This window comes from Eleutherodactylus coqui, chromosome 3, assembly GCF_035609145.1.
Source record: "Eleutherodactylus coqui strain aEleCoq1 chromosome 3, aEleCoq1.hap1, whole genome shotgun sequence".
Lineage (NCBI taxonomy): Eukaryota > Metazoa > Chordata > Amphibia > Anura > Eleutherodactylidae > Eleutherodactylus > Eleutherodactylus coqui.
In genome coordinates, this window is record NC_089839.1 from 133,670,427 (window position 1) to 133,684,747 (window position 14,321).

At 41.3% G+C, this 14,321-nt stretch overlaps 1 protein-coding gene across 3 annotated transcripts in view; it reads left to right on the top strand.

Annotated features, from left to right (window-relative positions):
* The window catches only part of ERMARD (ER membrane associated RNA degradation), a 70,445-nt gene that overhangs the window by 55,534 nt on the left and 590 nt on the right, over positions 1-14,321 (top strand). For all 3 annotated transcript variants that reach the window (XM_066596098.1, XM_066596099.1, XM_066596100.1), the window contains 8 exons: positions 746-775; positions 3,648-3,716; positions 6,874-7,041; positions 7,318-7,404; positions 8,878-8,948; positions 10,401-10,529; positions 10,961-11,179; positions 12,104-12,217. In XM_066596098.1, coding sequence (XP_066452195.1) covers positions 746-775; positions 3,648-3,716; positions 6,874-7,041; positions 7,318-7,404; positions 8,878-8,948; positions 10,401-10,529; positions 10,961-11,179; positions 12,104-12,217 — 887 coding nt within the window. The remainder of the gene's footprint in view (positions 1-745; positions 776-3,647; positions 3,717-6,873; positions 7,042-7,317; positions 7,405-8,877; positions 8,949-10,400; positions 10,530-10,960; positions 11,180-12,103; positions 12,218-14,321) is intronic.

Sequence of the window (14,321 nt, forward strand, 5' to 3'; positions counted from 1 at the left end):
CAACTAGAATAGCAGAAGCGCTGGATCTGGCACATGCCGTACGCAAGCGACACTAAGCGGGGTCTGTCATGTTTCCGGCATGCCACCAGGCATTTTATCAGTCTAGTTTCGCCCGGGACTTTTTGCAGACTCTGTGCTGGACTCTCCTAATGGGGCCTCCAATGCAGATGTGAACATAGCCTAAGTTAAAACATGGTAAAAACATGACACAAGCCGAGCCTAGCTTGTTCTTGAGCTTCTAAAGCTACATTTACACAGCGTTATTTCCAGTCTGCGGTTCTGTATGCATGACTAAAAACTGTATTCAGACGAAACTCTGAAAAGAACTATTGACCTTAATTGATCGACCAAAGATCCAAACTTTGTACTCCACTTAACCAACTTTCTCTTTGTTTGCCTTTTTTGGAAGACACAATTGCACAGTCTACAGTGAAAGGCATAAACAAACACACAGCGGGCTGAGCGAATGCATCCAATGACAGATATGTTTGAATACAGTTCTAGGTATTCAGTCATATTCCTCTTTAGAAAGCCCAGAGGAGAGCTTTACTCCAGTCTGCCAGTCCTTCCGTCCATTCATGAAAATCCTAGTGCTCGGTTGTTTACTTGGGGATTACCTGCTGTGAGATTTCTAGCCACAAAAATGGAAACCAGATTGTTCAGACATGTTCCTTCTACTTTCAGGTACTTTACTATTTCACCTAATGCTTTTTAGCAACTCACATGTGCTGTTTTCTCCCTTCAGTCTACCAGTCTGTATACAACTTTTGATGAGGTAAGATTGTGTCGAAGCATACAGTTTTTCTATTATGAAAGTTTGTTTTATTGATTTAAAATACATGTTTTTTTAATTGATTTATAATTTTGGTTGATTATTTCCCAGTATCTCATCCTGACTTTAAGCCTAGCTTAAAGTTCAGAGCTGTATTCGCAGTTCTGTTTTACCATTGTAATTGTCAACAAGCTTTTAAACTTCATCCTTAACCATTTGTGACCTTCTATAATAAGCAAAAAAGTGTCTCCAGCTTTAACCTTGATTTATATAAGGTTCTGCACATGAGCAGGGAAATACATGTCACCATTACCCACTAAATTGGAAACCACTGGGGAACACTGACATGGGGATTTTAGTTAACTGTAAGCTTAACTGGAGCAACCAGTGTCAGGCAGCTGCTTCCAAGGCAAAGAGGAGAATAGAATCATAGAATGGTAGAGTTTGGGTCAAATCATCGCAGACAGATGTCTGTCCAGCCTCTGAACACTTCCATTGAAGGAGAACTCACCACCTCCTGTGGCAACCTGTTCCTCTCATTGATCACCTTTACTATCTAATCGGTGTATCCTCCCTTTCAGTTTGATCCCATTGCTTCAAGTCTTTCCTTATGTAGATGTGAATAGGGCTGATCTCTCTGCACTGTGAAAGCCCTTCAGATCTTTGTAGACCGCTATTAAGTCTCCTCTGTCTTCTCTTCTGCAAACTAAACATTTTCAGATCCTTCAACCATTCCTCATAGGACATGATTTGCAGACCGCTCATCATCCTGGAAGCTCTGAACTTCCTCCATTTTGTCTGTCTTGTTTAAATTGTGGTGCCTAGAACTGGACACAGTATTCCAGATGAGGTCTGACTAAGGAAGAGTAGAGGGGATAATTACCTCATGTGATCTAGACTTTATGCTTCTCTTAATATATCCCAGAATTGTGTTTGCCTTTTTTGCTGCTGCATCATATTGTTGATTCATGTTCAGTCTGTGATCTAATAGTATAAGGGCTCAGTCAAAAGGGCTGCGATCTGCGTTTATTTCGGCACAGAAAAACGCCCGCACCATGTGCGGACGAAAATCCGCATGACCAGCTCCATTGCCACCCATATGTTCTTTTTTTGACAGTTGCAGATGTCTGCGGTGCAGACGTTTTTCCATGCGGAAATACACGCAGATCGCCACTGATACATGCCTACCTCCGCTCGTGTGACTGAGCCCTAAGTCTTTTTCACATGTGCTGCTGCTTAGCCCAATTCCTCCCATTCTGTATGTGCTTTTTTTTCATTTTTCTTGCCCAGATGTAGGACTTTGCATTTCTCCTTGTTAACCCCTTAATGACACAACCCTTTTTTCTTTTCCATTTTCTTTTTTTCCTCCCCCTTTTTAAAAAATCGTTACTCCTTTCATTTATCCATCAACGTCGCTGTATGAAGGCTTGTTTTTGCGGGACGAGTTGTGTTTTTCAGTGGTACCATTTAATGTACCATATAATGTTCTGAAAAACTTTTAAAGGATTGTAAGTTTAGGAAAGTGAAAAAAAAACAAACTACACTCCGCCATCTTTCGGTGCGTCTTGTTTCTACGATGCACAAACTGCAACAAAAATGGCATGATAACTTTATTCTATGGGTCAGTTCGATTACTATGATACCAAGCTTATATAGTTGTTTTTTTTTTTCAAAGACCTTTAATTTAAAAAAAATGTATGTTCTGCCATCTTCTGCATGGAAAAACTTTTTTATTTTTCCATCAACATAGTTGTGCGAGGATGTCCTGTAGTTTGCGTTGGTACAATTGAATACATATGACTTTTTGATCACTTTTTATAGCATTCTTATTTTTGTTGATCGCTCCTGCAGTATGATGTAATGCCTCAACATTACATCATACTGTGATCAGGCAGGCAGTCTATCAAGCCACCCAACGAGGATGGCTTGATAGGCATTCTGCCAGGACAGCCAGGACATACCCAAACGCTGCAGGACGTAACTGTACGTCCTATAGCGTTAAGGGGTTAAACACCATTCTGTTAGAATGTTAGAAGGACATATCAGGGCTTAAGCGGGTACAAAGGCATTATAACCAGGACTGTGACTGTAACAAAGGGGCCCTCTCTACATCTAGTGGAAAGAGGGTTCCAACACTGACCTAGAAGATGGTTCTTTATTGTAAGAGCAGGGAGATTATGGAACTCTCTCCTAAGGACGTGGTGATGACAAATTCGATAAGAGAGCGTAAGAGTGGCCTGGGCGTCTTTGAGTGTTACAATGTTACATGTTATATCATTGATTACTTTAGAAGGGTCAGTGATCCAGGGATTATTCTGATTGCCAGATCAGGAATTTTTTCCTAAAATGATAAAAATTCTACCTTATTGGGGTGTTTCCTTTTTTTTTAATCCACATTTTAGGATAATAGGCTGAATTGGGTGGATATGTCATTTTCCAGCCTTTACAATGTTATTATGTTAATCTATAGTGGAATGACCATACAGTATATTCCATATAAACAGATGCCAATAACATTTCTGTGCCTGACAGACAAGGGAAGAATGGGGTCTACATACAGTTATAGTGAGTGAACACATATTGTTCTACAGAATAGATGCAAAATCATTTTCCTGTGTTTTATAGAGATGGAGTAAACGGGATATATGTACAGTTTATAGTGGAATGATCACTTGGTTATTTTATGAAATCTCCTCAGTTTGGATCATTAAATAAATGAATATACTTAATCACAACAACATTTTCATTTCTGCTGTCAAAAAATAAATAAATGTACTAATGTCTTTTTCCTTTTGAGGAAAATGACCAGTAACTAACGGCTTCTTGCGTTCTACCACATTTGGAGGTTAACCGAAACCTTTGTTTTTCTTCTTAGATTTTGTCAAAGCATTTAAATGATGGATCTCAGAATCTTTTACCCGGAACTCTGGGAGAATCAGCTATGGTAAGTGATTATTGTACCCAGCCAACAAGGTTTTGTGTTTTACATACAGATAAAAGATGCAAAAGTGATTTGGCTGATTGGCCCCCAATAGTTTCTTTGCAAAGCATGTTGAAGTGCAAATAACAAATGAGGGGTGAATATGAGCATTAATCAAATTTTAATAATCTTCAATTAAACTATATAATCACTTGTACAATCTTGACACCACAGTGTGGAAAACCTTTGAGCCACAAGAACAACCAATTGATCGCAGAGCAGCAGAATGAACCAACCTCAGAAGTAGAGAAGGAGAAGGATGAAACGATTTTGCAGCTCTAGTAGATCATGCTCCTCTGGGTACGCAGTAGCGGCCAAGGGTATTGTAAAGAGGTCCAGTTTCAAGATACATATTAATGACCAACAGGGATGGCAAACTATCCCTATTACACCTTGGCACACTAATGCACCCTTAATTCCATTATACGGTTGCAGCCCTGTCCAGAGCAAATCCCTACAACTGGAAGCCCTGCAGAGTATCAAAATACAAACGACCACCTGTCCATGAGTGAGATCACATGACGGTGACATAATCACAAGTCCTTCGTCCCGAATGCGTTCAATGCTCCGTCGATGGCATGAATGGTTAGCTGTCTGGTGTAAGTCTCCATGGGGAATCCACTGGTTAAGCCTGTAATCATCCAATTACCCCCTAGCAGATGCCGTGTTCCCCTGTCTCTGGAGGCCAGGAAGAGAAGGTTCTTTTCTTCTGGCCTCATGGGATCCCTCTCCTGCAGCTCTGGTGGAACCCCTCAGTGATGGTGTTTCTCTGTGTTGCTGCACCTGAACTGGAGGTTTGCTGTATATGACCTTTTGTATCTGGTGCTTACAACAGCACATGTAGTTCAAGTCTGTTTTAATCTGGGCGACGCCTCATTTCACTACTGATTGGGTGAACCTGGGAGAGAAATGAGCACTTTTTAAGAAAATCTCCAGCCAGTCCTTAGTGGAATAATCTTGCAAAAATAAGGGATTGATTCCACCTTTTGCCTTAACCCCAAAAGAACAGAAATTATGGAGGATGGCTCTCTGTGGGTTCAATATCCAGACTTAGGACCTGATGATCTTTGTCTATGGATAAGTAGCCTCTGCCCTTGTGGCCCGTAGCCAAGTATCATCTGCGTCTGTGTAGTTTGTGGGCTTCTGCCCGTTGGGCCTTGCCTATAGCCTTTGAGCTTGGTCTGTAGCTTCTAAGCTTGGCTGCAATGGCCTCTAAGCCTTGGCCTGTGTAGCCTCTAAGCTTTGGCCTATAGCTTGACCTTTAGCCTACAGGCTTTTGCCTAGGACCTCTATGCCTTTTTCAAATATCTTCTGGTCTATGGATTTGGCCACTGACTTATGTCCTCTGGACTTGGCCTATGATCTTCAGGGGAAAAGTCAGTAGACAAAGCCTCTTTTCATAGCCTTACACTTTCAGTAACGTCCCGGGTAAAGAATACCTCTTTGGATGACTGAGAAGACTGTTCTGATGGTTTCATGAGAACAAGATGAGAAGAGCATGAGGTACGGATTTGGGTATATGGAGGTTACATTTTGTAAGACCAAACGAATGTTACCTCACACAAATATTTTGTATAAGAAACTTTCTTTCTGAAGCCATGTCCTTGTGTGAAGAAGTAGTCGTATGGCGCCTTTATCCTTGACTTTTTGCTTTCAATAGAATACTAATCATTAGGATAATTTTTTGGGGTGGGAGGGGGAGGTTTAACAATAATTTTTATTGAAAATTTTCCATTTTACAAAGGAATAGAACATTGAGATAATGTATGTAGTCGTACATGGCTGGCTGGGTTAGTGGTAACTAGAGTTGAGTGAATATACTCTGCCGAGCTTGATGCTCATTCGAGTATTAGCGTACTCGATGGTGCTCGTTACTCGAATGAGCATCAAGCCGTGTCCCCCCCCCCCCCAGTTTTTGGCTCCTCCCCGCTGTGAGGTGCCTGTTTTGGCCCCTCCCCACCGCGACGTAGCGGGCGTCATTGGCAAATTTTTTTGTCTGGCAGGCAGGAGAGAGACCAAGAGAGAGAGACCGAGACCGACCAATGAAAAAAAAAAAGCTCAGCACCCGGCGTCCCACATACAAAAAATGCTCGAGTCTCCCATTGTAGTCAATGGGGTTCGTTACTCGAGTAGAGCTCTCGAATTTTAAGAAAAGCTCGACTCGAATAATGTGGACGCGAGCATTTGGGTGCTCGCTCATCTCTAGTGGTAACATTAGGATGAGTTTTTATTATTTTGATTTCAGTTGGTAGTTTTTGCGTGACAAATTATCTACACAAATCCTCCTAATTTTACCTGTTTAGAGCTGGAAGTAATATCTCTGCTTAGGTTTTTCCTAAAGTTGTATCATCCCATGTGCAATGTCTTGGTGTAGTAATCTGCTCCCTTTTTGAAATCTTCCTTTTCTTTTATCTGGGATTGATAAAGAAGCAAATTCTATTATCTGGATGCCTATGATGGAGAAAGCCCAGCAAGTGCCATTTGGATCCTGTAGGGTTAGAACATTCATTTGGTTGTTGCACGGTTTCTATATCATAAGTGGGATACTAATATTTTCATTTATCAGATCTCTTAGACCTCTTCTTGGAGTTTCACTAGTACTCGATTGGTAGATTCTCCAATCCAAGAGGCAATTGACCATCAATAGAATAGTACTTAAGGCTAGCAACTCGTCCCAGTTATTTATCTAGTTTTATCTTGGGTGCTGTCTGGGGCATAAGGTAGCCCATGACAGCACCGCTAATTCCCTCCCATCCCACTGCTATGTTAAAGTGTAAAAGTATTTAAAGGAAAAAAGTTTAGGTATACCGGTAACCTAAATAAAATACAAAGGGGCCTCAAATAGTCCCTGCATCTTGTCATAGAACTGAGGATGTGAAGGGTGTTCCCAGCTTTAAAGTGATCTGGGAGGTTCCTGTCCGGAGGAAGGGTGGGGTGCTCTGATGGGCTCATGGAAAACGGATTACCAATAAGTGATCATGTTGTTCGTCGCACGATAACTTAACCTTAGAGGGACTATATATACATTTTATAAACCCTAATGTGTTTGAAATCATTATATTTTTGTCTAAGCTAAAAAGTGTGAGTTATATGCTAACAAAGTTTATTTTTTTCCTGATAGGAGTTTCTTTGGGATGTTTTAAACCATTCGGAGGGTCCAAGAGTGAGAGACCATCTCAGTCATGGAGAAATACAGCTGTGGGAGTTTCCAAAACCACTTGCTAGCGAGCTGCTGGGGTTTTCAATCGTTCTTCTTCACAAGTATCTTGAAGAAAATTCCTTTGACAAGGTTAGAAAGACAATTTTAGTGTAACGAATGTCTCTTTAGCATGATCAGCAGCTTCAGAGATGTCTGGCAGCTGCTCGCCCCTCTGGTTTGCATATGCATCTTAGATGTAACTTGTTAATGGCAGCTCTCAGAGTTCTGAGCCCAGCTGACATGTTTTTAGAGATTGATTTACCTAAATTACAAGTTATGTAATAATCTTCAATATGAAAGTTTCTTTACTTGCAAGATGCAGATTTTTAAAATAGCAAATTTATATTGAAACTTTCTTCTACACAGGAGGATATTGCAGTATTATATCCAGTAATTGCTTCAGTTGGATCATATCAGTCCAGATTTCATCCAGTTGCACTAGTTCAAAAGCAGGTATGCAGTCACTTTATAACAATTCTTCTTATGTGTTTGTTGGTGCATACAGGTCTACAGCTGGAAATATATATTTTTCAGACAAATGACAATTATCAATTGGAAGTGATAGGACAAGAAATATATATAAATACACTATACAACATACCAGAGTACTCTGTGTGGCAAGGCTATGCACATAAGGGCCTGCAGAGGGGACTATAAACAGTCCTGTGTAGTAAAGGTGTGCTAATCAGCAGGGACAGCTGTGCAGGTGTGTCTGGAGGCGTTAAAAACTCCAGACACATTCAGTTTCTTGCTACAAGACAGAGCAGCGCTGCCTCTGAAAACCAGAGCCAGGCTCAGAGAGCTGGAGCTACTCCCTGAGAGGAGAAGGAAAGCCTGACGTCTGTGTGAGACCAGTGTACGGTACGGCCACGAGTCTGATGGGGAAGGACGGCCCCAGGCTGACCCTGCTGAGTACATGTAGTAGCACTGGACTACGACGTAGTAATAAGTGAGGCAACTATTTAGTTAGTGGTCAGATGGGCAAGCATTTATGATTTTTCATAGCACTCAGTGTATGTGCTGTCCAGTGGCTTGTGTGTATGCACTGGATTTCTGTGTTCTTGCTGAATACTGAAGAAAATACAGCTATTTGGAATTCTATATGGACTGAGTGAGCCGCTGTGTTGTCAACGACCCCCAGCCCCCCCATGCAGAAAGTGCCACAACTGCCTTCAAACATAGACCGATTTCCATTTTTAAATGCTTTATCACTGCAATTGATAAAAGGATGACAAATTGTAATAACATATCAAAGTGAAATGAGACAACTTTGCTGCAAGCCTGGTTTACAAAACAAGTATACCTTTGATTATCGCCATACACATGTTTATGGTATATCCTCAAGAAAGTAGGACCCACGCCTATGTGGACAGCAGGAGAAAATAAATGGAGAGGTTTAGCCTGTTTAACTTCTATAAAAGTGAATGAAGAGAGATGTGCACATGTGCAGCTACCTCTCCATTCATCCTCATTCTGAATGCAGTGTGTGGTGGTTGAGGGATCCTTGTTCTCCACATAAGTTTGGTTCACAGGGTTGGAAGCTATGAGAAATTTATAGCATATCCTGTGGATATGCTATGAATGTCTATGTTAAGAATACTCTTTTAAATGCTACAAATAAGTAATATACTGGTACTTAGTATATCCTTCAGGACACATTGCTACATCCCCTGTTCAACTCCTGATGGATGACCTCCATGAGTGCATTGATGTTTGATCAGGAGTGTGGCAAGTGCTTAGTCAACGGAGGTCAAGTAACACTTTGGCCTCTGTAGCACGTTTACATTCTTCTTCATTAGGAATACAGATTTCTAGACCAGATTCTTTTGAAAAAGAACAGTTTTAGTTTTTTTTCCTGTGGTGCATTCTTTCTCCATTTAAATTAATTTTGTCTATATGAACCATCCTCTTTCTGATTATGCACAGGTGTTACAATGCTGTGAGAGCCTTCAGAAATGGGACCTACTTCCAATTCCATCTCTAGGTGAAACAAATGAGTAAGTGATTTATCTTTTAAATATAAAACAATTAGTTTCTTACACTGTGTGTTCCCTTCACCACCTCCTCTATTTTCGATGGCAACTAAAGACAAAACCACGTTCTTCAAAGATAATATATATATATATATATATATATATATCTCAGAAATAAATACTTAACACTCCTGACTTCTCAGATGACTTCTTAAAATAAGCTGCCATGTGTGCATAAGAACTAGCTCTCTTTCTGGCCATTACATAACTTGTATCCTGTACTTTTCCCCATTTCCGCTCTGCAGGGTGTACATCTGATTCTCCATCTACTCAGGACTGTTGGGAGGGGCTGCCTCTGTGCTATGTGCACTGTGTTCTATAGACTGTAGACAGAGAGCTGTCGAGGTTCTGCTCTGTGTAACACACAGAGGCATAACCTTATCATGTAGGAGTCTATAGCAAGATTTAGTAGTGTACATGTATATAGACAGCAGTAGTTATCTCAGCATTAGCTGCAGTATACACGCCCGTGTGCCAGTGTCTCTTCCTTCCTCCCCCTCCTCTTTGCATGATGTCTTATCCCCCAAGGCTGCCATCCTAGTGTCCTCTGCCAGTCATGTGGGAGCAGACAGTAGGGGAATGGGAGACAGTACTTTAGAGTGATTTTTGAATACAAACATGTTATTTTATGTAGATAAAGTAAATAGCAGTTTTGCTAACTATCACACTGGCTATCATATAAACACAGGTTGTTTGAAAAGTTAGATAAAGGCAAAGTCCCGTAGTGCAAGCACCGAGTCATGACAGGCTCCTAGGGTAACGTCATGCCGTGACGTTTTCTTGGCAGTCTGTTTTTGTGGGGTGGTTTGCCATTGCCTTCCCCAGTCATCTTTTACCCCCCCAGCAAGCTGGGTTCTCATTTTACCGGGCTCGGAAGGATGGGAGGCTAAGTCAACCTTGAACCGGCTACTTGACCCAAGTGGGGATTGAACTCGCAACTTTCAGGTCATGAGCGAGAGCTTAGGGCTGCATTTCTGCTGCCTTAACACCCTGCACTACACGGGGCACGTTTGAAAAGTTAGTGACCATTTAACATTTGGCCCTATGGCTTTGGTATAATGGAGATGGGCATACAAGATGAGATGAGGTCATCATTCCATGCCATGCACCGCAAAGTATCCCATTAAAAACATAACCGCTTTTCTTTGGATTATTCACCATTTTGTGTTCATAAAAATATCAACTTTTGATATAATCAGAATTTTTTTTTGTGTTTACTTAGCAATAAAATCACTTTTGCATCTGAACACAGATACATGAATTGTGATATTTGTAACCAAATTGCAAGTGGTGGGCATTGGGCATACAATCACACTTTGTAACATTATTTTACATTAGATGCTTTAAGATTTGCAAGACACAACTATGGTTTGACAAATCTACATATCTATTAATATTAATGATTTTTTTTATTAGGCTTCAGGACAGTGTGGATCATACTCTATCATTTTATTCCGAAATAGAGCAGATTTTCCATCTCCTACATAACCAAGGAAAGACCTGCTTTACTACTGAAGACTGCAGCAACTGGCTTCAGACAGACAAGTATGGACTGCATTACTGTGAGATTGTAAAGTCTGTTACTAGGCCACCGTGCCTTTTAAAGAATGATGACCCCATACGTATGCTAGAACACCAAGCTGCCCAAAGTCTGGCTTCTAGGGTGGTTTCACACACTGGGGTTTTACAAAGTAACTTCTTTAAACTTCTCGTATCTTTACAATCAACTTCTGTCTTTCACTCAAACTGCCAAAAGAACTTGTTTAAACAAGCTGTGGAAATTTATCCTGGGTGAGATCCTAGACTCCAGTAGAGAAAAGAGAGGCCTCAATCACACATTGCATGAGTGTTGGTAAACCAAAACCTGTTCTCAAACACAAAGTATAACAAAACGATTTATACTTGAGAATATAGTCCAACCTCACCTTGCTGTGACTTTACACACTAGTCTAATATTGGTTTTATCACCATAACAGGTGGGTTGTCTCTTTGCAAGAGCTCTGCAGAGAAAGAATTTCAAACCTCTACTGTCCTCGATCGGTCTTGGAGGCGGTCGTTGTTCTGCGTAAAATTAGCACTCAGTGCTATCAAGTATCTGATAATATTGTTTCCACCTCACAACTGAGATATCAACAGTGGCAAAGCAAGACCCTGCGCTCTCGTCAAAGGCAGAACTATCGGCGCTTGTTGTGCAGGTTTGTACATCTTGTTCATGGAACTTTTTTTGTGATGGTGTCCGGGATCGTACAGTTCCTAGAAACAGACGACAGACTTTAGGTGATTAAAGGGAATCAGCATGTTAGCCCATCTGTCAAAAGAAACCAGAGTGAAGGTGCCCATACACCTCCAATAGCAGCTGATCAACAACTATTCCTCCTGCCAATTATCGCTAAAACGATCGCCGATTAGCTATTTTTTTAGCGATCATCGGCTGGTGTAAATGGGCCTTAAAGGCCGGTGTCACACAGGCGTAAGCGCATTCTTACCATGTGTTTGCGCAGTGGGTGTTGTGTATTTGTGCGCGCATGTAGGTTTTACTGTACTTTTTGCGTGCACGTAAAAACCACGCAACCATCCTCCCATTCATTGAAATGGGCAATTAGTGTAATTAGTTCAGTATGCGCTCTGTTGCTGTGCAAATGCCCAGGAAAAAGGAGCCTGCTGCATATTTTTTTTGTGTGAACGAAATGCGTATGCAGAATACGCTTATGTGAACAAACCCACTGAAATCAATGGATTCTATTCATCTATTCACTGCATATTGTGCACGCAAAACTAGTGAACACGGCTTTAGGCTCCCAATAAGTCTGGTTTGGGGTTTTTATACTTTTAAATTTAATATACGCAGCAGAGTTGTGGGCACAATAAAGATTTAATCTTTGATTTAAACCCCCGGAGTGCTGCTCTTATATATACTCTGCTGCTTAAACTACGATCCAGGATCTCTGATGAGCGTGCACCATCTGGTGAGGATTGTCTTCCCTACGCATTCAAGGTGAAGTGTGTGCTGTGATCTATTAATTACATATTGTTCCATAATTTCTCCATCATTTTGCATTTATTGATACAATGTAAGATGCAACATATTTGATAAGCCCTTTCTCTCTCTGTTTCCTCAGTGTTCAATCTCTGTCTCCGGTTCTGCGTCTAATTATAACAATAGTGATTCTGAACTTGCACAATATACACAACGTATCCAAGACTCCTGACTCGGAATACCAGCTTTACCTGAAGTAAGGTGCTAGAAATCACAAATAAGGAAGATGGAAAATACCTCTGCAGCGCCACCTATTGGATGGCAGCATTCCTTACAAATCAATGTGACTTTCTAACAAGTCTTAACAATGATTGGGAATAGAAAAGCAAGCCAGTAAAGCATGCACATACAGATGTTTCGTAGTGTTTGCTCCTCATCAGTGTGCAGTAGGTAAAGTGGTTGTTTTTTACTGAAGAATATTGTTTATAGTTAAATCAGCCTATAATTATAAACACTTTTTGTATTTACACTTATAAAGGCAGTTTCTCCCCAAGACTGTTAGAATAGCGCCACCTGCTGTCACCATTCTGTGTCCAATCTGGTAATTGTTCGCCCTTCTCTCTCTGCTCCACTGTGTAGAAGCAAGCCTGAGTAGGTTTGTCTACCTTGGAACATTCACTTAGGTGGAGCAGACAAAGAAAGGCTCTTAGATACAGCACGTGGCATCTTTCTAACATTAGTCCTGGAACATGTGGGGATAGAATAATCGTAAATGCAAAAATTATGGGCTGGATTTAACCATAGTGACATTCAAAGTGTAATAGGTATAATGGAGGTGCTGCCAATAAGATGCTGCACCACCTAAGTAAGCATGGGTGAACAGAGGAATACAGCTAGAAAAACTGTTGGCTCGGCGCAACACTCTGAAGACAGTTAGAATGATCAAGTGTAAACTTCTCCTTTAGGGCTCCTACCAACTTGCGTTTTTTAACGTTGCGATATCCCTGCGTTTGTCAGTGGGACTTTCTAATGTTAAAAACGCATCGCAAGTTTGTGCTTTGCGATTTTTGTGCGATGCATTTTTAACAGTAGAAATTCGGTACCGCAGCTTTAAAAAAACGCAAGTGGATAGGAGCCCTTATTTGGTTAACTAACCAGCCAGTGTTTTGGGGCAAAACCCCTTTATCAGTTCATCTGGATAAAATCCTAAAATTTGGCAATAAATGGTTGGAGATAAAGTATAAGTCTCCCTCCTACGTTCATATTACGTAGGCTTTGAATGTGTGCGCATGTTATGCTCTGAGGTATTCCATCATTCTGTTTGCCCCATTCCCCTGCCAGTCTGTCCCACTGATTTTTTTTTCCATTGCAAACTACATACATCAGCCCCAGTTGGGCTAGTCGTGTAAATCATGCTAGCCCAAATTCCTGCAACAAATGCCACTTTAAAATATTTTTTTGACTTCACAATTTATTGGCAATCCAACATGCCAGATGCCTTCATTTATCCCTTCCGCTGATGTGCACCCCACTAACCTGACCTGTGTATTTGTCATTTTAGGAAATAAATAAATCTTTATATTCTGCATCTTAAAACCTTAGGGCTGCTTCACACGAGCGTGTTTGTGTGTACAGTTGTGCACACAAAAACACGCTCCTATTAAAACCATTGGTTTCCTATGGTGTGTTCATATGTCCGTGTTCTACAGGCATGCAAACACTTGTACCTGCAAAACATAGGACATGCATGCACCATAGGTCTGTGGTGCATGTCAATATTCCCCAGCAGGGAGACTCCTTGTCACTGAACACTGACAGCACTGTCACAGTGATCAGTGCCAAGAGGACTCCCCACAGGGAGTAAAGAATCCCCTGCCACAGCTGTGATAGCTGTGGCAAAGGATTTCTTTATCTCCGCGGGGAGTAAAGAATCCCCCACCACAGCTGTGACCGCTGTGGCAGAGGATTTCTTTATCCCTGCGGGGATTGCTTTCAATGGGACCAGCACTTCTTCAGTCCCATTGAAAGCAATGAGCTGCTGGCAAGCCCTGCATGGATTGTCGGGGAAGGGCTTTAAATTTAAGCCCTTCCCTGAAAAATCATCCCTAGAATGTGTTAAAAATAAAAAAAATCTATATACTCACCTTTCCTCAGCTGCTGAGACTCAGGCACGTCTAGCCTGTCTTCTACCTGCACTGCTCTAAAGCTCTTTCAGCAGGTGGGGATTTAAAATTCCCGCCTGCTGAAACGGCTATATCTAATTAGCTGAGCGCTCAGCCAATCACAGGCAGCTCTCAGCCATTCATTGAATGACAGTTGAGTGCTGCCTGTGATTGGTCACAGCACTCAGCCAATCGCAG